Source organism: Schistocerca nitens, chromosome 8 (genome assembly GCF_023898315.1).
Source record: "Schistocerca nitens isolate TAMUIC-IGC-003100 chromosome 8, iqSchNite1.1, whole genome shotgun sequence".
NCBI lineage: Eukaryota > Metazoa > Arthropoda > Insecta > Orthoptera > Acrididae > Schistocerca > Schistocerca nitens.
Window position 1 is genome coordinate 238,210,056 of NC_064621.1, and position 24,841 is coordinate 238,234,896.

At 38.4% G+C, this 24,841-nt stretch overlaps 1 protein-coding gene across 4 annotated transcripts in view; it reads left to right on the forward strand.

Annotated features, from left to right (window-relative positions):
- Positions 1 to 23,686, forward strand: part of LOC126199000 (multidrug resistance protein homolog 49-like) — a 368,814-nt gene extending 345,128 nt beyond the window's left edge. For all 4 annotated transcript variants that reach the window (XM_049935679.1, XM_049935676.1, XM_049935680.1 and 1 more), the window contains exons 22-24: positions 2,020 to 2,226; positions 2,375 to 2,521; positions 23,141 to 23,686. In XM_049935679.1, coding sequence (XP_049791636.1) covers positions 2,020 to 2,226; positions 2,375 to 2,521; positions 23,141 to 23,344 — 558 coding nt within the window. In that variant the 3' untranslated portion in view covers positions 23,345 to 23,686. The remainder of the gene's footprint in view (positions 1 to 2,019; positions 2,227 to 2,374; positions 2,522 to 23,140) is intronic.
- Positions 23,687 to 24,841: the final 1,155 nt, after the last annotated feature.

The following is a 24,841-nucleotide window of genomic DNA, read 5'->3' on the forward strand; positions in this document are numbered from 1 at the left end:
AGCTGCACTGAACATTCAGCTATAGAGGCAGGCTCAAAGTAACAAAGCAACATTATTAACTTCTGAATTGCATTGAGCATAATTCTTCTTTAACAAAGAATTTTTTGTATCTTCCATACCTAGCAAATGTGTTTTTTACATGCAAAAACTGAAATAAATTAGTTTTTGAAGGCTTTGGACTTTCAGCAGCTTTTGTAATACATGTAGATACCATCTGCTTTCAGTAGATATGAGTCACATCCCCTTCAACTTGTGTATTATTTCTCTAAAATTCACGGTTCATGTTAAGTAATGTGAGAATTGGCAAAGCAAATATGCCAGTGTGATAGACAAAATACCAATATCAGCAAACATACTCTAGGGTCTCCCACCCTGGATTTTTTTCAAATTACTTCTCATTGAATATTTTTGAAACCATTTGATCCTCTTTCATTCTCATCAGATGGTCTGCCATGTAAGTCTTCTGGAAATTATTATATTCATTATTGTTGGTTATTGTTATAGCATGCGTATTTCGCATTGTCTCTTCTCTTCCAGCTTCATGATTCCTTAGCAAAGTGATGTCCAAAGATTTTCTTATAAACTTTGTTTTCAAAAACTTGTAACTGGCATACTTCCATTTTAGTTCAACACCATGTTTTTGTTCTATAGGTTAGGACTGATCTAAAGGTTACGCTGTTACCTTTGTTAGCATTTTGTTGTCTCATTTTCACTTCTACTTGTCTCTGATTTTGTTCCTCTGTCACTGTGCCCAGAAATTTGAACTATTCATTGTGTTTGAATTTATGAATGCCAGTTACTAGATATGATTGGTCATCTTGTTCATCTCTGCATCTTTGAAATATCATGTATTTTGTTTTCTGATTGTTTACTTCTAGGTCAAGTTTGGGTGCTCCTTCTACAAGCTTGAAAAATAACTGTCTTATGTCTATGATAATTACTACTCTGTCTAAATTGTCATGACAAAGGGGCTCTTATCTTTTTGCAGTTGCTTCCTTTCTCCTCTCACCCATTTTACACAACACAAGCCCTGATCCCATGTGAGCTGCAACACTGAAAAATGTAGTCAGCTGGGGCAATGTAACTGAGCTTGTGTAGATGCGTGTACTCTGTTAATTAGTTCTGAAGGATAACATTGTTTGAAATCTTAGCAACATTCTTAGATGTGTTTATGTACTTATTGACTGCTCAGTGTATCAATTATATCTGTATTACACCCAGGACTTTCATTATCATATTAGTGTTTACCTATATAGATTAAACTACTGAACCTCAGATGTGCAGAAACTGGATGTTAAACAGGACACTTTATGTGATATTACTATTCATGTACACTACAATAGGTCTTGCTAAGTCATTTGATAATGAAATTCTTCAAACTCCCATTAAACTGTGTTTTCTTTGTGACTTTCTTTTATGATTACCGGCAAGTTACTAAAAATTTTTTTTCCAGACTAATGGAAACTTTTTAGGCCAAAGTAATTACTTTCAAGACTGTATGTTGATTTTTGCCCATAGTGTTAATTTTCTAAACTAAATTGTTGGTTGGAAAAAGTTAATTAATATTGTATTTGATAACAGGAAATTGGAAATTGGTTACAATCTGTGTATCCATGCCCATGAAAGTTACTTCACAGCCCTTTTTAGACTGGTGAAGACAATTTCAAATGGTTGTGGCATTGCAGTCAGTAAACTGTTTTGCAACTTAATGCAACTGTTAAAAGTTGGATGTAAAGCAGAAAGTTATTGTGATTGTTTTAGTGTAACTGTCAGAAAATTAATATGTTATTTGTAATGGCAACATTTTTGCAATGACACAATATATCAGCAACAGTATGTCTGCCACTCTATGTGAATAATTTGTGACAATGGAATAAGAAAGGTAGAACTCAACTGTAATTACTTTTAAGTCTATTCCCAGTGCCATTAAGAGAATATTTTTTTAAAATTTAAATAGAAGCATCTGTATGTGACAATGGCAACTCTGATTTTTAATAAAAACAATCATTTTTATTGCAGACTTTAGATGAGTGTGACATACAGTCTTTTCCCCTGAAAACACTTCGTGCTCAGCTGGGGATTGTATCACAGGAGCCTACGCTGTTTGACAGAACTATTGCTGAGAATATTGCATATGGTGATAATAGCAGAGAAATATCAAAAGAGGAGATAATAGCAGCTGCCAAGGCAGCAAATATTCACAATTTTGTTTCAGCACTTCCACTTGTGAGTACTGCAGTGTTTCTTTTTGGTGCTTTTACATTTTTCTTTGTAATTTTATCATTATATAATTTTCATAGTAAGTCATTTCTTCTAAATTTTTGCAATGGACACTCATGAAACATTTAAATATTTAACTCTTATCTCAAAACAGGGTTATGACACAGGCCTCGGTGCTAAGGGTGCACAGCTTTCTGGAGGCCAGAAACAGAGAATTGCTATTGCTAGAGCTCTGGTCCGCAATCCAAGAGTATTATTACTGGATGAGGCTACATCAGCTCTGGACAATGAAAGTGAAAAGGTTAGTCCCCTTGCTGTCAACATTAACAGAATGCAACTAACTGAAGAGATTGTGTGTGTGTGTGTGTGTGTGTGTGTGTGTGTGTGTGTATACACATATTTACTTCAGTATTTTGAAAAATAGTATTCATGTGGTTATTACGGGAGATTAGTCCAGAGATAACGCACTTCAGTATGAAATATACATTTATTGAACACTTGTACATACCACAATTGGACAATTGTGGCTGTTACACACATCATGAGCAGAAAGTTCTTGCCAGACCCGCTAGTCCAAAGAAAAAGATTCCCAAAGGTAGGATACTCTGCGCCAGAGACACCACACTCATATGATCTGTATTTATTTATCTACAGGGTGAGTCACCTAACATTACCACTGGATATATTTCGTAAACCACATCAAATACTGGCGAATCGATTACACAGACCGAACGTGAGGAGAGGGGCTGGTGTAATTGGTTAATACAAACCATAAAAAAATGCACGGAAGTATGTTTTTTAACACAAACCTATGTTTTTTTTAAATGGAACCTCATTAGTTTTGTTAGAACATCTGAACATAAAAACAAATACGTAATCAGTGCCATTTGTTGCATTGTAAAATGTTAATTACATCCGGAGATATTGTAACCTAAAGTTGACGCTTGAGTACCACTCTTCCGCTGTTCGATCGTGTGTATCGGAGAGCACCAAATTATGTAGGGATCCAAAGGGAACGGTGATGGACCTTAGGTACAGAAGAGACTGGAACAGCACATTACGTCCGCATGCTAACACCTTTTTATTGGTCTTTTTCACTGACGCACATGTACATTACCATGAGGGGTGAGGTACACGTACACACATGGTTTCCATTTTCAATTACGGAGTGGAATAGAGTGTGTCTCGACATGTCAGGCCATTAGATGTTCAATGTGGTGACCATCATTTGCTGCACACAATTGCAATCTCTGGCATAATGAATGTCGTACACGCCGCAGTACATCTGGTGTAATGTCGTCGCAGGCTGCCTCAATACGGTGTTTCATATCCTCTGGGGTTGTAGGCACATCACAGTACACATTCTCGTTTAACGTACCCAACAGAAAGAAGTCCAGAGGTGTAAGATCAGGAGAACGGGCTGGCCAATTTATGCATCCTCCACGTCTTATGAAACGCCCGTCGAAACATCCTGTCAAGGGTCAGCCTAGTGTTAATTGCGGATGTGCAGGTGCACCATTATGCTGATACCACATACATCGGCGTGTTTCCAGTGGGACATTTTTGAGCAACGCTGGCAGATCATTCTGTAGAAACACGATGTATGCTGCAGCTGTTTGGGCCCCTGCAATGAAGTGAGGACCAAATGAGGTGGTCGCCAATGATTCCGTACCATACATTTACAGTCCACGGTCGCTGTCGCTCTACCTGTCTGAGCCAGCGAGGATTGTCCACGGACCATTAATGCATGTTCCGTAGATTCACTGCCCCATGGTTTGTGAAACCCGCTTCATCGGTAAACAGGTAGAACTGCAACGCATTCTGTGTTAATGCCCATTGACAGAATTGCACTCGATGATTAAAGTCATTACCATGTAATTACTGATGTAGTGACACATGAAACGGGTGAAAGCGGTGACGATGCGCGTGACACTACTTTGACTCAGTCCACCTGCTCTCGCAATGTCCCGTGTACTCATGTGTGGGTTCATGGCAACAGCAGCTAACACACCAACTGCACCCGCTTCTCCTGTGATGGGCCTGTTATGGACCCGTTTGCGTGCTGCGACCATACCTGTTGCATACAGTTGGCAGTAGATGTTTTGCAATGTCTGGCATGTTGGATGCTCTCTGTCCAGGAACCGTTCTGCATACACCCTGCAGGCTTCAGCTGCATTTTGTCGACACTCGCCATAGATGAGTATCATCTCTGCCTTTTCAGAGTCCGAATACACCATGGTCACAGTTCCTACAACACTACACTATCACAGATGTCTGGTAACACGGTGTACTACAGTTGGTCTGCGTGCGGAGACGAATGCAGAATAACAATAGCAGCAAGCGCTACATCCGGACACTGCGACAGCTAGACCAAACCACAACAGTGCACTACAGCCACACTCATAAACACGGTCATCATTGTAAACATGTCCCTGCAAATGCTGCTCGCCGACCGTGGCCCATATTTGTTACAACACGCAACTGAACGTCGGAGTTTTCAAGCGTCAACTTTAGGTTACAATATCTCCGGATGTAATTAACATTTTACAATGCAACAAGCGGCACTGATTACGTATTTGTTTATATGTTCAGATGTGCTAACAAAACTAACGTGGTTCCATTTAAAAAAATGTAGGTTTGTGTTAAAAGACATACTTCCGTGCATTTTTGTATGGTTTGTATTAAACAATTACACTAGCCCCTCTCCTCACGTTTGGTCTGTGGAATCGGTTCATCAGTATTTGATGTGGTTTACGAAATATATCCAGCGGTAACATTAGGTGACTCACCCTGTATATATATTCCAAGATCCATTCAGTGATGAGCTCTCCCTGGATGTGGAATGTGTCACTACCATGATTACATATATTTATATGTACATGCAATTAAAATTTACTATACAACACACTCAGAAACATGTACTACAGTTTTACATGTAAAAAGTTAAATGATCATTGTTTGATTCAAAAGAGTTTGATGAGCTCAGTTATTATCACACTACAGGGCAATCAGTTCAGAAATGCTTACACAATGAAAATACATCTTCACACTATGTAGTGACTCAATATGCATCAGAGATCTGAACAATGACAAGAAGAGAGAAAAATAAAATATACCCTAGTATAATTAAATTCCTAAGAAGTGTATAAGGGAAAACAAGGAGGCACAGAGTGAGAAATGAAGATGTTACAGGGAAATTGGACTAGAAAAGTGGAATGTTGGATTGAGAACAGCACGTTAAAATGGAATGGACAAGTGAAGAGTATGTAGGATGGAAGAATACTAAAATGAATGATGAAGGTCAAATTTGAAGGCAATGTGGAGATCCAGAGCAAGATGGATTGACTCAACTAACAACTGTTTAAGAAACAGTAATCTAGTTGGAACAAAGCAGTTGTAGAAGAAGTTTAAAAGACAAGGGAAACGAGAGAAATATCATAAATGTCCCAACTGTGTCAGGTGCTAGGTAAAGGGAATCGGAAATGACAATGACAACAGTTGCTGAATGAAAATAAACTGACCTACATAAAATAGTTGTATTAACTTTTGACTATCATTTAACACTTTCGCTGTATCTTTTCTTTGGTAGTCTCTCATTCATAAGTCCCTCAGCAGAGTAGAAGAAGTGATTTTATAGAAATTGGCATAATTTAGTTTTGGAAACGGATTCACTTTTCCTTATGTTTTTATGTCCAGTAGGGAGAAATTTGAAAATTTGATACTAGCATACTTTGCACCCCTCTACATTACAGTTAGATTTTTGATGGGTAGTGTATGTCATTCTTATGTCTGGTGTCATACATGTGGACTGCTGAGCTGCTTTCAAAAAGAGTTTGGCATTTCATAACAAAACACATAACAGAAAAAATGTATTGACAAGCAATGACAATTATTCCCAGCTGGCTAAAAAATTTGCAACAAAGGGTTCTTCAATTTACTCTACAAATATTTCTAATAACCTTTTTGAGTAAGAGAAGAGTTCACCCTGTGGATCATTCCATGTGATATAATGGAGGCACATGACCAAAATAAGCTACCTTCTTGATCATTTGGTCTACAATATAAAAGCAGCTAAACATAATCGCTTCACAGTCTGAAGTATCGGATGTTCCCAGTTTACTTTGCAGTGAAGTCCCAGGAGCTTGGTGCTTGCAGCTCCCATTAACCATTGGTTATTGAATGCCACTGTGTATACCTCTGGGATTTTGTGACTTGATCAAAATTGTTTGTTTTGCTTAAGGCTCAGTTAAACAGAAAGTTAGCTGTTCATATGGACATAATGCACTGTTACCTGCTGGAATTGGCTGTGACCAAACTGAATGTGCGCACAGCCCAGCAAGCCAGCTGTTTGTTGGTGCTCATTGTCAGAAAATGAATTATTGTTCTGTAAACATGAGCAGTAGTTTCAGTGATGACCAAATGGCACTTTTACCTTGCACTACCTTTGAGAAAGTGGAGAAAGTTGTTATATCACATTAATAGTAAAAGAGGAGGCTATGATGAATTTCACTGTCTTTACAAGATCTATGATTATTTTGAAGACCTTTTCCTCAGTTGTTTTCGTACATCTTACAAACAATTAAAAATGTTACATAGCCTCAGTTAACCAAAAAAGTTGATTAACTCCAGTTGTGCATCATTTATCATCTAGTCAAAACATAAAAGGGAAAAAATAATTAAGTATCCAAGAATTGTATTAAATGATCTTCCAGAATGACAGTGTATCATTATCATGCACAGTGTAAAGGATGAGCCAGACAATAAGGGATTTTACTTTATTATATGAGCCTCCAACCGGTAACTTCATTTTTCCATTGCGGCCAAGCCACGGCCGGCAGTGTTAGCTGCCTGTAAATTCTTTCGTCCCACGGTCTAGTAACAGGAAGTCAGCACCGAGGAAGGGCACCTTGATCATGCGCCTCTCTCATGTGCTTACGAGGTAACGCTGCCCCAGGCGTCGCTTAGCAGGCAACGCTCTGGAAAGTTCCATGCAGCCTGCACGGTTTGCTCGGTCTTGACCAATCAGGGTGGAGGAAGCCGCGTGGTGCGTCGAATATACCCGGCCGCCCGTCGCCGGGCCCCCTCTCTTGTATTCTTGCTCACCCGCGAGTCGGATGCGCGTCCTGTAGCACTGAACATCTCCCGCTTCTCCCGGTGCTACAGCACTGTGGACTTAGTTCTGGCAGACAACAACTTTCGGTAGCTTCGAGAACAATGTTCGCCAAATTGTAAGCTCTGGCTCACCCTCACCTCCCTAGGCCTATGTAGCCCCTTTCATCATGCTTTAGCCAATAAATGGCCTTTCTCTAAAATTTACACTATTATTCCATAACGCCCACCGCCTGCCCATACCCGCCATCCTGTACAATTGGTTTAGTCTCAGAATAAGAATAATTATGATACAGATCTCTTCACTCTAGTTCATGCATGCATTTTACTATAACAACTGAACAATACTTTACACAATAATATTCATATGATAATATATAATATTTGGAAAAACGAGGGTATTTGAGGCATTTAACGTAAGTGATAAAGAAATATACTGAGACTAAGCTGGTCTTAGACAACAATGTCAGGCAGTAGAAACAGGAAGTTAAGCAGTTTTCACATTAATGTTAGGACAATGTAATGGTTTCCAAACAAAAATTTCCGGTGTGCCCCACTCGACTAATGATTCGCAGTCTCAGGGTAACTATCTCCTGAGGCATAAAAAGAAACTTTGTTAGGGATAAATAAAAAATAGGTTTGGTGAAGGACTTAGTGACCACTCTAAATTATTTTTTTTAATAATAGCTATTACAATGGACTCAAATGTATAATATATCATCATCATTATCATTATCATCAGCCACTTGGAATCCATTGATAGATAAGCATCTCCTCTAGATATTTCTGTGCATTATGATTGTCAGGGATATGGATCCCTGTTGTTCCAGCATATTGTCTAATGTCTTTTACCTACCTTCACTAGTTCATCTTCTCAGTTTTTTTTTAATATTTTGGAATACAGAAAAGAACTTCATTTGTCCACTTACTATTCATCTCCGTGGGTAATGTCCAGCATGCCACCACTTTTTTTCACAACTATCATAGTTACGTCTTCGAGTCCACTCTGTCCCCTAATCCATTTATTTGCATTCATGTCTCCTGCAGTCATCTGTAACAAGCTCTCTCCATTGGTCACTAAACCACCCTCAAATTTTGAATGGTCTTTGTATTGAAAGACTACATCTTCCTGTCATAAGTAAAGACTGGTCATATGCACAGTTTGTAAATGTTCAGATTTATACACATTGAAAACTTCACCCCGAAAATTTATTTAGTTTACCAAGAGCACCCTGGGCCATTTTACTCTTTTATTTATTTCTTTGGCTGTTCATACAGTGATAGTAGTTATCACTTGTCATCAGTAATAAATTCTAAAAGTAAGCCTTTTCTTGACTTGGAAAACTGATAGTTAAATATGTGGGTTCTAAGACCAATTTCAGTGAATGAAAAAATATTTTCAGATAGCAAAATTCAAGCAGAAGTACAGCTCCTTGGACCTCAAGAAGACAACACCTTGTAAACAGGTTTTTTATGAAACAGAACTGATATTATTTTAGCAAGAGGTCTGTAGTTAGTTGCTGTTATTATTGGAAGATTGGAAGACTGTAGTGCCTCTACTCCTTTCGCAAAATCCTATTACGCTGTGATACAATTTCCTTAATTTTATTACTGCAATAGAAACTCTTGACCTTCACCAGTCGGAACAGCATTTCCAGCACCATCTGAGGAAACTATCCCAGCTACTCCTGTCCTATGACCACTCAGGATTATCTATAACCAAGAAAGAGCCTACCATTATGATCCAGCCCCCGCCCCCTCCCCCGTCAGTCCCTCATAGCTCCCTGACCATACCTGACTGACTTACTATGCCTTCCATATCCCCTAAAATTTCCTCTACCTTCAGTGAAACAGACTACTCCTAATTACCCATCCCATAACACTATTTCCAACCTTTCTGCAAAAACTCTGAGCTCTGCAGAAGTTGCAGTATTTTCTAAAAGCCCCACATTTAGCCAAAAACCTTAATTCTATCATGTTAGATTTGTAAAAGACCTTCTTTCCTATACCTGTTCTCTGCAGTGGAAAAATTTCTTTACTGTGCACCCCACTGACAACAGCCAACCAAAAACCTCACATGAAACTTGATTTTAAACAATTCCAACCTCCCTCCAATCAAGATTCTCCTCCCCCTCCCCCCCCCCTTCTCCCCTGTCCCTTTCCACCCAGTGATCCTCTGGTTATCTTTCAGGAATTCCTCTCTTCTAGTGTGGCCTCACGTTCCTTTCCTAAATCCCTCCTCAGTGAGTCTAACATGCCCAGCATCACTCCGGTGGACCACACAGCTATCTATCACCTGAAAACCAATCCAGACCTCATCATCCTTCCTACAGACAAAGTCTACACCACAGTGGTCAGGAATTGTAGCGACTATGTGTCCTAGGGTCTCTGCCAACTTTCCAACACCAATGTATACAAACTTTACAACCATGATATCATGCCAAAGGTCCAACAAGACCTCCAGCAACTCTTCATGGCCTTAGACTCATCAAAAAACATGACACCTGAACCATCTCCTTCCTGACCCCAAACTCCACTAACCCAGTCCCACAGATGTTGCCCCCCCCCCCCCCCCCTGGCCATCCCATTGTAGCTGGGTACAAGGCTCCCACTGAACATACCTCTGCCTTTGTTGACCAACAACTACAAACCATTGTCCATAATCTCCCATTCCACATTCAAGATACTGCTCACTTCATTCTTTGCCTTTACACAGTTCCTGCCCATTACCACCAGACTCCTTGTTGGTCACTGTGGATACAAAGTTCTTACATACTAACGTTATTTTCAAACACCCTCCTCATATCAATCACACCGCCTCTTCCCTCATCCTCCAAACCAACCACATCTTGATCCACAATTATTTCACTTTTGAAGGCCAAATCTATAAACAAATCCTGGGTACTGCCATGAGTACTAATGTAGCACCTTCCTGTGTCAGCTTATTTATAAGCCATCTGGAGGAATCCTTCCTTTCCAGTCAACACTGAAAACCCCTTGTCTGATTCAGATTCACTCATGACATTTTCATGATACGGGTGCATGGCAAAAGCAACCTGTGCCCCTTCCTTCATAAACTTAACACCTATTCCATCTGGTCCTTCTCAGCTCAAGAAGCCACCTTCCTAGATGTTGATCTCCACCTCCTAGATGGCTCTATAAATACATCTGTTTGTATCAAGTGCACCAGCCACCAACATTACCTCTACTACTTGGACAGTTGTCACCCACTGCCTGTCAAAAAGCTCTGCCATATACCTTGCCACCTGTGGATGCTGCATCTGCAGTATCAAGCAGGTGTTGTCAAAGTATTCCAATAACCTTACCAGAGTCTTTATTGACAGACAATATCCTATCCATAAATGGACCATCTCCTCCTCTGACACCATTAACCCTGTTAATCAGTCACTGATCAGAATTCCTCTAACATCTGGTGTCACCCTAGCCTTGAAAATCTCAACTATATCCTTCATTGGGGCTTTGACTACAGTTCATTGTCCCCTGGGACAAGAGATTGTTGTTGTTGTTGTGGTCTTCAGTCCTGAGACTGGTTTGTTGCAGCTCTCCATGCTACTCTATCCTGTGCAAGCTTCTTCATCTCCCAGTACCTACTGCAACCTACATCCTTCTGAATCTGCTTAGCGTATTCATCTCTTGGTCTCCCTCTACGATTTTTACCCTCCACGCTGCCCTCCAATGCTAAATTTGTGATCCCTTGATGCCTCAAAACATGTCCTACCAATTGATCCCTTCTTCTGGTCAAGTTGTGCCACAAACTTCTCTTCTCCCCAATCCTATTCAATACCTCCTCATTAGTTAAGTGATCTACCCACCTTATCTTCAGCATTCTTCTGTAGCACCACATTTCGAAAGCTTCTATTCTCTTCTTGTCCAAACTGGTTATTATCCATGTTTCACTTCCATACATGGCTACACTCCATACAAATACTTTCGGAAACGACTTCCTGATACTTAAATCTATACTCGATGTTAACAAATTTCTCTTCTTCAGAAACGATTTCCTTGCCATTGCCAGTCTACATTTTATATCCTCTCTACTTCGACCATCATCAGTTATTTTACTCCCTAAATAGCAAAACTCCTTTACTACTTTAAGTGTCTCATTTCCTAATCTAATCCCCTCAGCATCACCAGATTTAATTTGACTACATTCCATTATCCTCGTTTTGCTCAACTATATCCTTCATTGGGGCTTTGACTACAGTTCATTGTCCCCTGCAACAAGAGATATCCTACCCAAAATATAATCCTCATCACTCAAAATAGTATCCCACCAACCATTTAACCAGAGAATATCTTCATCCATCCCTACTCAAATCCTACTCCCAATCATGTCTTTGTGGTCAATCAAAGTTAAAGACCTGTCCCTTACATGTGCTCAATAGCTCTCACTGCAGTCCAATCACAGGAGTCTTCAACCCAGTAAAAGGCCAGCCTGTGTGTGAAAACAGCCATGTTATACATTATCTATACTGCAATTACTGTACGACATTCTATATGGGCATGACAAGTACACAACTGTCTTTGTGCATGAACGGCCATGGCCAAACTTTGGGTTGACCATCCAGGTGCCAAACATGCTAGACACCACAACATAATGACTTCAACAGGTACGCCACTACTGGGCCATTTGGATACTCCCTTCCAGTGCAAGTTTCTCTGCACTACACAGGTGAGACTTGTCTCTCCAGCATAACCTGCACTCTCGCAATCCCCCTGATGTAAAACTCTCCTAACTTGTTTCACACTGCCTTCCCTTACCTCTTTCGTTCTCTCCTTTCTCCACACCACTATTTCCCCATCCTGATTCTGCACTGCCTTCTCCCACCACTCTTCTCCCCCCCCCCCCCCATGAACACTTTTCCTTTCCCTCCCTGCCCCCTGTCTCTCCCCTCCCCTTCCCCCTTCTCTGCAGCCCTCTTCTCTTTTTCTCCATGCCTCTCCCCCTTTTTTCCACCCCTCATCATTGCTATCTCCCCTCCCTGGCTCCCTCTTCACCACCACTGTCCTCTCCTTCCCTCCCCATCCTCTATCCCTTATATGCTCTACTCTCTGAGCTCCCTTCATCTTGTTGTATGTCATCTGGCAAAAGACCTGCATCACAGTACCCCGCTATTCCCTCCTTGCCTTGTGCATCCTTCCCTATCCCCTCCGTACCCCTATATACACAAGGCAACTACTTTTAGATAATTGATATGAAATAATAAGCCGTGTTGCTACTATAAGCATAGACATTTGGGTGTCTGTTTGGTTGTGTGTACATGAATGGCTGAGCTCCTACCAAAAAAGAGCAAGATATTCCTATCAGAGTTTAGAATTACATCTTGTACCAGATAGCTTTCTGTCCTTAGTGCCCTATGGGCATTGTTATCACTTATAGGCAAGACTAGTTCTGGGACCTTCCCATAAGCACTCCTGCAGTCAACTAATACTATGTTAACATTTTCATTCTCTGACCTGCTGTGATGAATGTGAGCCTGTCTGGAACCAGAACATCTTATCAGGCCTGTGGAGGGTCTTCTTTATCCTAAAAAAAACCCACAGGTACACACCACATGTACTCCACTATCCTGATAGCTGCATCCTGTGTCTATGGCATTCCTGTCCTTCTAAGGGGGTTCTATAATTGAAGCTCTCCACTTAGCTCAAACCAGAGGACCACATCTGCTTCTGCCCCATAAGCCAAGCGAAGCTAGCTGTCTTCCCCAAATCAGCCAGCTGTCTCTAGGATCTGACAATGGCCTTTGAACCCAGCTCACAGTCATCATTCATGCTTACATGAACCACAATTTGCAGCTGGGTGCATCTGCTGCACTTAATCGCTGGCAGCAGAGACTCCTCCACATCTTGGTTCAGACCCCTGGCAAGCAAACATGGCAGACATTGGCCTTCTTTCCCAACCTGCCCACTATTTCCGCGAGGGGCTCCATCACTTGCTAACATTGGAGCTTCTTCCAATTACAAGCAAATCCCATCCTCCACACTTATGCAGACCTCTCAGGAAGATTCCCCACCATCTCAACAGGCAACATCCATCCAACTGGGAACTAATTACATGTGGGGTCCCACAAGGTTCCATTTTGGGGCCCTTACTTTTTCTCGTGTATATCAATGACCTTTCATCAGTAACATTACCAGATGCCAAGTTTGTTTTGTTTGCCGATGATACAAACATTGCAATAAATAGCAAATCAAGTGTAGTCTTAGAAAGATCAGCCAATAAAATATTTGTGGACATTAATCACTGGTTCCTAGCCAATTCTTTGTCACAAAACTTTGAAAAAACACACTACATGCAGTTCAGAACTTGTAAGGGGTGTCCCAAGAGTATATGTCTAACATACAATGACAAGAAGATAGAAGAAGTGGACAGTGTTAAATTCTTGGGATTACAGCTTGATAATAAATTCAACTGGGAGGAGCACACCACAGAACTGCCGAAGCGTCTTAACAAATCTCTGTTTGCAATGCGAATTTTGTCAGACATAGGGGATATAAAAATGAAAAAGCTGGCATACTATGCTTACTTTCATTCCATAATGTCATATGGGATTATTTTTTGGGGTAATTCATCAAGGCAAGCTAAAGTTTTCCGGGCACAAAAACGTGCAGTGAGAGTTATATGTGGTGTGAACTCAAGAAAATCCTGCAGAAGCCTGTTTAGGGAACTAGGGATACTAACTCCTGCTTCCCAATATATTTATTCCTTAATGAAATTTGTCATTAAAAATATATCACTTTTTCAAACCAACAGCTTAATTCATGGAATCAATACTAGAAATAAGAATAATCTTCACAAGGATTTAAAGTCACTTAGTCTTGTACAAAAAGGTGTGCATTATTCAGGAACACACATTTTCAGTAACTGCCAGCAGCCATAAAAAGCTTAACAACCAATGAAATTCAGTTTAAGAGAAGCCTAAAGGATTTATTTGTGGCCAACTCCTTCTACTCCATTGATGAATTTCTTAGTAAAACCAACTGATTTGTATATAAGTACAACATAACTTCTGCACAATTTCAGTGCAGTAATGTGTTCATTGAAAATTTGTGTGTGTGTGTGTGTGTGTGTGTGTGTGTGTGTGTGTGTGTGTTAGTATAATCTAACTTCTGCACCATTTCAGTGCAGTAATCTGTTCATTGAAAATTTGTGTGTGTGTGTGTGTGTGTGTGTGTGTTTTAGTATAATCTAACTTCTGCATCATTTCAGTGCAGTAATGTGTTCATTGTACATAAGTATTACAGTAGTTGTATTACCTTATAAATAAATAAAAAACTTTTTTATTTTAAATTCAGTGCATTAGTATTTGTAAAATGACTCTTAGTGTTCATTAAAAAATGACGATCATTCCACTTGGGACCTGTGGAATGGTACATTAGCTTATTTGTTTTAGTTGTAAATATTTGTCATGTATTGTTGTTTTCCTGACATGTTCCACATCCTGGAGGACCTCCAAACTACGGATCAATTGGAATGAAAGTAAATCTAATCTAATCTAATCTAAACAGATACCATGCTATCTCAGATGTACTTTCAGCAGTATGCAGTACCTCAAACCTATTTTAAGACATGGGGGGATGGATGGGACCCACTTTCATCTTCCACCCAGAGATTTGTGAGCCCCCACTGTTTGCCAATCACCGTCTGGTAAGTGCCAACTCATCAGGATGTGTGAATTGGAAGGCACAGCAACACCAGGGATTCCACGCAACATTATAGGCTACAGAAGTGCAAAAGCATTCATCTCAGGTGCCCCAATACCACTGCAGCCCAGGACAACAGCCTGAAGCTTGTAACCATGGCCAATTCCCCCTGCATCTGTACACAATATGTGCAGTCCCTGTCCATTCATACATCTTTAATCAGTTTTTATCTGTACCACAAGTAATGTAACACTAACCCCAGAACTCAGTGCAATCTAAGTCCAGCTGCCACACTGCTTCTGGTTTACTAAACTCCAAAGTTAGTTCATGCGAAGCTAATGTGCTACAGTTTATGCAGAAAACATATAGTAAGTTGGCAAACACTGGTCTACATAGCAAAATACACAGACACAATTTGCTTCAACACAGAAGCATGTGAAAACAAAAGATAAACTACATCCTGCGTATAAAACAGAAATTACTGCTGATTCAGGTGCATCCAATCGGCTCTGCGACAGTTACTGCACTTACTTTTCTTCTGTTCTGGCAGTTGAACAGCAATATCTTGCGGCAGTGCAGGCATGTTTTAATTTGACCTCAGATTTATATTTTTGTTCTTAAGACTGTCATTTTCCCTTGTTAGAGTGTTAGTTACTAATTGTAAACTTGAAATGTGTTCATCTTTGCACTCCTCATACACTATCTTTTTGGCTACATGGCTTCTATTTTGGCAGTAAATTCACACACAACTAAAGGATGGACCATTTTAATCCATATTGGAGATGAGATATAGCAAAATTTTGTAGATAAAAGTTGTAGGTGGCAAAGAGGATCATGCATTGCTACTAATTAATGACTGTAACATTAATCATGATTTTCAAGGTGATTTGGAGGCCAAAGTATATTTTTTTTTAATGGGAGCCCTAATATATGATTCTGGATTTGAAAAGAGTGGCAAATTGTAAAATCATGTATTATTTAAGGTCATGGCAAGGTTCAATCAAAGCCAAATAATCAAATATGTTTTTAATTCTAGTACATATTAACTCAGAATAGAGGATGGATACAGAAAAATACAATGTCAGATGCAGACTGAAAGGGGCATAAGGGTCACATACCTTTACCAATATCCATGAATTTAAAGGTAATTACTGAAGGTCATTCAAAAGTAGAGTTTTGTTTCGTGGAACCCCTATTTGTGACATCAGATTTGGTAAGATTAACAGAGATTTGAAGTTAAAGTTGTAATTAATGTGTTTATTGCCTAAAATAAATACATCACAGTGTATAAATATTATTGTGGCATATGCACAACAGGACAAACACAAATAAAATTTAGATAATTGATTTACAAGTTTCTGAATGCGTTCCCTCACATCTCATTCCTTGGGATGCCCCTTCCAGTTTGTATCTGACATTGTATTTTGCTGTAGCCCTCCTCTATTCTAAATTAATTTCTACTAGAATTAAAAAAATATATTTGCTTATTTGACCTTCAATGAACCAGCCATGACCTCGAATAATGTATCATTTTATACGTAAAATTTGTCACCCTTTTCCTCAAATCTTGAATCAAATATTAGAGTTCCCATTTTTTTAAAATCCTTTAATCTCCAAATTACCTTGAAAATTACTTTCGAAGTCATGGCCATGAGTAGCAATACGTGACCCTCTTTGCCACCTACAACTTTATCTAAAACATTTTGCTATATCTTATCTCCATCCCTAGTTCTACCCCATTACAGATTATAATGGTCTGCCCTGTATACTCATTTATTTATTTATTTATTTCATGTTCCGTAGATCTCGTATTGTGAGCACGTCACATGAGGTGTGGAACGAGTCAAACATACAACACAACAAACATACAAAAAGATACAAAACAGTCCTCATTAAATATATAAAAAATGTTCTACATAACTGCATATAGTTAATACAAAGTTTAGAGGAAAAACAGATATTGTACATATAACAGCAGATTTCTTTGAGTGTTAATACAAAATTTCATGTTTTACTTTGGAGAAAAATTGCAAGCACATTTCTTTGTTAACAAGATGGATAATTCTATCTAAATGCTATTTCCCTTTTTGCATCATAAAACTCTTCTAATGTATAACCAGACATATTTAACAAATATTCCTTTAGTTTTGCTTTAAAAAGAGATTCATTTTCTCTTAAACATTTTACCTGGTCAGGGAGATGGTTAAAAATTTTTGTTCCTGACCATTTGACACCTCTCTGAACAACTGTCAGGTTCTTAAGTTCACAATGAGGATTTTCTTTCCCTCTTGTATTATATTTGTGATAGTTCTTATTTGATGGAAATTGTGAAGGGTTCTTAATTACAAAACACATCAGCGAATATATGTACTGGGATACAGTGGTCATTATTTGCAGTTTTTTGAAAAGGTTACGGCATGATGTCCTAGGGGGTACTCTGCACATAATTCTAATAGCCCTTTTCTGGGCCACAAAAATTTTCTTTGCCAAAGCTAAATTTCCCCAGAAGATAATTCCATAACACATAACGGAGTGAAAATACCCATAGTATGTGGACTTCATAGTGGTTAAATCTCCAATGGAAGACATCATTCTGATAGCATACATAGCCAAGCTCAATTTTTTTAGGGTCTGTTGTACATGGAAGGACCAGTTCATTTTGCTATCAATATGTACTCCAAGAAATTTAGACACATCCATTCTTTCTATTGGTTGATTTCCACATGTTACATTTATTTCTCTCACTTTTTTTGTTTTTGTATGGAACTGTATAAAATTTGTCTTACTTGAGTTTAGAGAGAGACCATTAACACTGAACCAGTTAATCACTTCAGAAAGTATGTTGTTAACTGACTCCTTGAAATTAACATCTGATTTTCCACTCATGAAGATGGTGGTATCGTCAGCAAAAAGAGTAAATTTGCAAGGCAGGCCTGCACACAATGGTAAATCATTTATAAACATCAAAAACAACAGTGGCCCCAGAATTGAGCCTTGAGGCACACCACAACTAATAGAAGTCCATTCAGACTGAGCGGAGGTATCCCTTGACTCATCTGAGCTGTGTAAAATTTCTTTCTGTTTTCTTTCCTGAAGATAAGATTGCAGCCAGTTACTTGCGACACCGCTTATTCCAAGTAGTTTGGCTTTCTGCATGAGAATGTGGTGATCTACACAATCAAATGCCTTTGATAAGTCACAGAAAACACCAATTCCTATCATTTTTTGATTTAGACATTCAAGTACTTCATTTGTAAGTGCATACACTGCATCCTCAGTTGAACAGCCCCTTTGAAAGCCAAACTGGCTCTTGTTGATAAGTCCGTTCATTATGAGGTGTTCAGTAATTTTATTGTGCATTAATTTTTCTAGAATTTTAGAGAAGGCTGTTAACAGTGAAATAGGGCAGTAGTTAGTGAGCTCAGCTCTATCACCCTTCTTGTGTAGGGGCTTCACAATGGCATACTTGAGTCTTTCAGGAAAAATGCCTTGTTGAAATGAAGTATCAAAAATATGGCACAGAATATCACTGATCCATATACATGAAAATTTCAATAAATTATTGGATACATTATCTACTCCTGCAGAGTTCTTACACTTTAAAGACCAGATGACTGTTTGAATTTCCTCTACAGAGATAGGATTAATGTACATTTCTGGTATTATGTTGGAGTATGCATCCTGAAATAAAGTCATAGCTTCCTCAACAGAGGGCCTACAGCCAATTTGTTGGGTTACTGACAGGAAATGTTTGTTAAAAATTTCAGCCACACTTTTTTGATTTTCTATTAAGTTACCCCCATGCCTGATTTTTAGGTCATCTGTGTCGCTTGTTTTGTCTTTGTCTCACTTTTTATAATGTTCCAAATTGTTTTCATTTTATTATTAGATTTATCTATTTTCTCCTTATAGAAAAGGGCTTTTGACTCCTGTATTACTTTCTTTAAAATTTTGCAGTACAATCTATACTGATTCCATTTTTGTGTATCATTAGTTGTTCTGATTTTAGCATAAATTTCTTCTGTGATCCAAGGCTTACTTACGGAATTTGGATTAATATTTTTGACCCATTTCTTTGGAAAAGATTCTTCAAAAAGGGCAGAAAAATCATTTATAAAATAGTTAAATTTGTCATTAGCATTACCAATGTTGTAAATAAAGGACCAGTCCATTAGCTGCAACTTACAGTTGAAGGATTCTTTTGCCTCTTTGTTCATTATTCTTATACATTTCCACTGGGGAGATAGTTTAACAAGAGGGTTAACACTGTAAAGAATTATTAATTGACCATCATGGTCTGTGAGACCATTTATAACCTGGTTTACATTAATGTTCTGGTATCTACGTACATATAAAAATACATTGTCTATCATAGTTTGGGAATCTGGTGTGATTCTAGTGGGAAAATAGATTACTGAATTCAGATTATAAGTGGACATCACATTCTGGAAGTTACTTATATTGTTATTTTCAGTCAGACAGTCTACATTAAAATCACCTAAGGCTACAGTATCCTTTGTTTTTGAAAATAAAACTGACAATACCTGGTCCATGAGGCTAAAAAACATTTTTATATTTCCTGATGGTGCCCTGTAAACAGCCAGGGCTATTAATGAATTGAGATTAGTTTTTATTTCAGTAGCACATGCTTCAAAATGTTGGTCTATACAGTATTTTGTAATGTCAATTACTTTGTAGCCAAAATTTTCCTTAACGTATATTGCCACTCCCCCCACTTCTTCATTGACTCTACATTATTGGGTTGCTAAGTTGTAACCTGGTGAAAAGGGCATGATGCAGTTGCTAGTAACATGGTGATCAGTGAAGTACAATATCTGGGCATTATTTATACAGTCTTTCTCATTAATGTTGATAAGCAATTGGTCTATTTAGTTAGGGAGGCTTCTCACATTTTGATGAAAAATTGATAACCCTACCTTCTTTATTTTGTCAGTGCTGTTATTTCTTGACTGAGATTCCAGAGGAGTCTACCTAAAGTCATGTGGTAGTAAACATTTGACACTGTTTAGGGTATTGGCTTTTTCTTCTTCAGGCCTGCACATAAAAAATCATTGAAACGGGAAGGCGGCACGACATTTCTTCCACTAGACACCATTCTATCTGTTGTAGTTGTCTTCTCATTTGTGGTTGCTGGTGATACTATTGGCTGCCTGGGTGATTCTGTCATCGCTGGGACTGGTGCTCCTGTTAATGTAGCTTTTGTTGACTTCACGTTTCAGGTAGACCTACTGCTTCTGTCACTGTTCTCTCTGTTGGCATGTTAGCAGGAGTTGTATTTACAGTACCATTGCTTTTGAAGTGGTAATCAACTGATACTGATAGCTGCTCGACTGTTTTTGGATACATCATTGGGATGGCTGTATTGTGAAGACTGTTATCTTGCAAACTGAGTCTTTCTAGTGTACATACAATTTTTTCATTGAGTAACCTTTTGCCACTTCTGTTCAGATGCATTCCATGTTTTGTGTAGTTGCACCTTTGAAGAAAGTCCACACTAAGAAAATGTGCATTTGGGTACATTTTGCAGATCTTGCGGAACTGCCTGTTTGCCTTTTTAATTTCGAAATTTACGCAGGAAGCAGTCATCAGATCGTGTCTGTGAGGTATTCCAGTTACAATTACACCACCAGGACACATAAAAATAATCAGAAATGAATGAGTTTATCATCCAGTCAATACTTTTGAATTTGCTGTTCTGGTTGGTGACTGCCCTGTTGAGATTTACATCAGAGTTTAGTCAAATAGGAGTTTAATATCTCAGTACACCATTCCTCAAGGAAATAAATCTGCAAGAAGACATGTTCCTTCTTATTCGAGGCATAACACAATCACCCCATACACAAACAACATTTGAATATGATTTATGAATGAGAAACCTGCTGTGCAAACTTTCCTTTTACATGGAATGTAGATATCATTACTCGTAATTACTTTGTGTGGCTGCACTGTAATGCTAATCATTCACATATCCAAGGGTATAGTATGTTTCCTGCCAGTCTGATATTTGTTCCATGTTGCCATTGTGTGTTACATTGTTAATGGCCAGCAGTGTATGAATGAATTACTGCTTTAATGTGCTGTGACCTATGGTGTTAAAAGCATCAGGCAGATCAAGGCACCAATGACATATTCCCACCTGTCTCACTCATGAAGCTCTTTACTTACAAATTCAAAAACAGGAGCATCAGTAGATCATCTTTTTCTGAAACTGTGTTGTGCATTGGAAACGAGTTTCTCAGAACATAGGAAATCCAGCATCCCTGGTGTGGAGAAGCAACTGAAAGAGTTAAAAACAGGTAAGTCTGGATGGAACCCCAATTTGGTTGTTTAAAGAGTACTCTACAGCATTGGGTCCTTACCTAGCTTGCATTTATCATGAATATCTCCCCTAGTGCAATGTCCGAAGCAATTAGAAAAAAGCACAGGTGACTCCTGTACGTAAGAAGGGTGAAAGAACAGAAAAAGATCTCTAACACTGGTTTGCTGCAGAGTCATTGAATACATTCTCAATTCAAATATAATAAATATTCTTGAGACTGAGAATCTTATGAACATGAATCAGCATAATTCCAGAAAGTATTGCTAGTGCTTGCCCTTTTCTTACATGATGTACTGTGAAGGGTAACAGGCAGATTTTGTATTTCTAGATTACCAGAAAGTGTCTGACACAGTGCTCCACTGCAGGCAGTTAAAAACGGTACGAGCTTATAGAACAGGTTCACATATATACGACTGGCTTGAAGACTTCTTAAGTTATAGAACCCAGTATGTTGTTCTCGATGGTGAGTGTCCATCAGAGATGAGGGTATTGTCAGCAGTGCCCCAGGGAAATAGGACTGCTATTATTCTCTACATACATAAATGATTTGGTGGATAGGATGGTCAGCAGTCTGCAGTTGTTTGATGATGATGCTGAGGTGTCTGGTAAGGTGTCAAAGTTAAGTGACTGTAGGAGGATACAAAATGATAAAATTTCTAGTTGGTGTAATGAATGGCAGCTAGCTCTCAATGTAGAAAACTGTAAAGTAATACAGATGAGTAGGAAAAACAGACCTGTAATGTTCATATACAGCATTAGTAGTGTCCTGCTTGACAAAAACATGTTTAAATATTTGGGCTTAGTATTGCAAAGCGGTATGAAATGGAATTTGCATATAAGGACTGTGGTAGGGAAGGTTAATGGTTGACTTCAGTTTATTGGGAGGATTCTAGGAAATTGTGGTTCATCTGTAAAGAAGATCACATATAAGATGCTAAGGCAACATATTCTTGAATATTGAACGAGTGTTTGGGATCCATACAGGTTGAATTAAAGGAAGACATTGAAGCAATCCAGACGCAAGCTGCTAGATTTGTTACTGGTAGGTTCAAACAACACACGATTGTTACAGACATGCTTTGGGAACTCAAATTGGAATAGCTTGAGGAAAGGCAATATTCTTTTTGAGGAACACTACTGAGAAAATTTAGAGAACCAGCATTTGAAGCTGATGCAGAATGATTCTACTGTCACCGACATACATTTTGCATAAGGACCGTGAAGATAAGATATGAGAAATTAGGGCTCATACGGAGGCACATAGGCGGTCATTTTGCCCTCACTCTATTTGTGAATAGAACAGGAATGAGAATGACTAGTAGTGGTACAGGGTACCATCGTCCACACACTGTATGGTGGATTGTGGAGTATCCATGTAGATGTGGATGTAGGATCTAAGAGGCTCTTTTGAAAAATTGTTCTATCATTTCTGGGAAGCTTGGTAAACACACTGTTATACGATGAACTACATATTGACTTTATGCAATTAAAAAGTGAACAATTAACTGCTTGGCATTTACTTTCTACCATGCATGTTAATTTTGAAGTGCTACCAATTGCAAAATATTTAGTCTATTGTCAGTTTATTGTGTTACATTCTGAACATGGGTACCTATAGTTAAATATTGCACATTCTCTTTTCTATTTTTCATTATTGATCATAGTTAAATATAAGGAGTAAACGTTTTAAAATAACTGTTAGTGTTTTATAAATATGGGGAATAATTTTCAGAGCTGGAGACAAAATATAGCATTATAATTGGTCCTACTATTTTACTTTAAGGCATGTAATGTTTTATTTTGTAGGTTGTGCAGGAAGCATTGGATCAAGCTTCAGAGGGAAGAACTTGCATTACAATAGCCCACAGGTTAGCAACAGTGCAGAATGCAGACACTATATGTGTGCTGAAGAATGGAAAAATTGCTGAAATGGGAAGGCATGATCAGCTGCTTGCTGCAAGAGGGCTGTACTTCCAGATGTACCAGCAATCTACTGGCATGCCCCAGTGATACAAACACTATTAGCTCCACCAAAACTGTCTCAAGGTGCCATATTGCCCTTTTGATAACAAGTATTTTGATAATTAACAGTACCTTCAAATTCTTTTAATGTGATGATTTTGTGATTGAAGTGTTATGGATGAATGCATTATGTGAAAGATTCACAGTAACTGTATAAAATTCTGTAAATACATTCAGGCAACTCAGTTATTATTTAGATATGTAGTGTTGTATAATATCATTGAGAGAATTTATTGTGTGAGGCATAGGAAACATGATCAATGACTGTTTTTCATGGCAGTCATATTCAACAAAAATGCAATGTTATCAGAATCTCATGAGGAGTTTTAGCTACAAAGAAATTTGATGATATTCATAATCATAGATATATACAGTTTTGTGAGTACCTGTTCAGTATTATTGTAACTTTTGCATGTACTTCTTAAAACTTAGTGAATAAAAGATTTTTTTTATTTGTTAAATTATTTTATTTGTTTATTCTTAGCTTAGTTCTCAATACTGTTGATACATGAAACCATTTTTAAATAACATTTATCAGTTGAAAAATAATACTCACATGTTTGCTACTTCATATATGTGGAAATAAGATACTTAATGATGCTTAAATATAAATATAAGGAACATAATTAATTCAGTACTTCATTTATACACATTGTTCTGTCAATTTCATCCTGGTAGTAGAAAAGAGAGAGAACACACTTTAGTAGAAATTAAATAGAAGCACATGTTTTTTTCTTAACACACCCATACAAAGGAAATCAATAGGTTAAAAATGTTTATCAAACCTAGGACTTGCTTAATATGAGTAGCACTTGTACTGACTGACCTACCCACATGCAATTCATGACTCACCCTCACAGCTTAAATTCTGCCAGAACCTCTTCCCTACATTCCAAACTACATAGAAGATCTGTGGCATATTTTGCTGAATCAGCACTCTCTGAATAAAGGATATAGTAGAGATATAGCTTAGTGACATCTTACAGTTTGTTTCCAGATTGCATCTTCAATCTGCAGGTCCTAGTCCACTACAGGATTTCAGTGTACCAGGTAGTGCGAAACTGGACACTATCTACCACGAAGTGGAGGATTCAATTTGAAACCAGTCCTTGGCTGTAGCTTAGCCATTCCTATGTAGCATCCTGTCATCCAGGAGTATTAGTCCAAGAAGGTGTGCAGCAAAACTTTTCTGAAGTTAGCACAGCAAGAAAGAGGAAATGACAGAACTGAAACTGTGAATGTTGCTTGTGAGTTGTAACTTGGATGGTCACATCATCACCTGCAAAAGGTGATAATCTGAGTTCACATACCAGTCCGTCATACAGCTGTAGTCTGTGTTTTGAAATAGTGCACACTCCACTGCAGAGTGAAGGATTCATCAGTAGACAAATAGAAAGTATATTTGTCAAAGATCAACTGGAACTAAAAATGAACATACCTATATTTTGTCAAACAACAAATAATTTGAAGGCAATGTGGTGATAC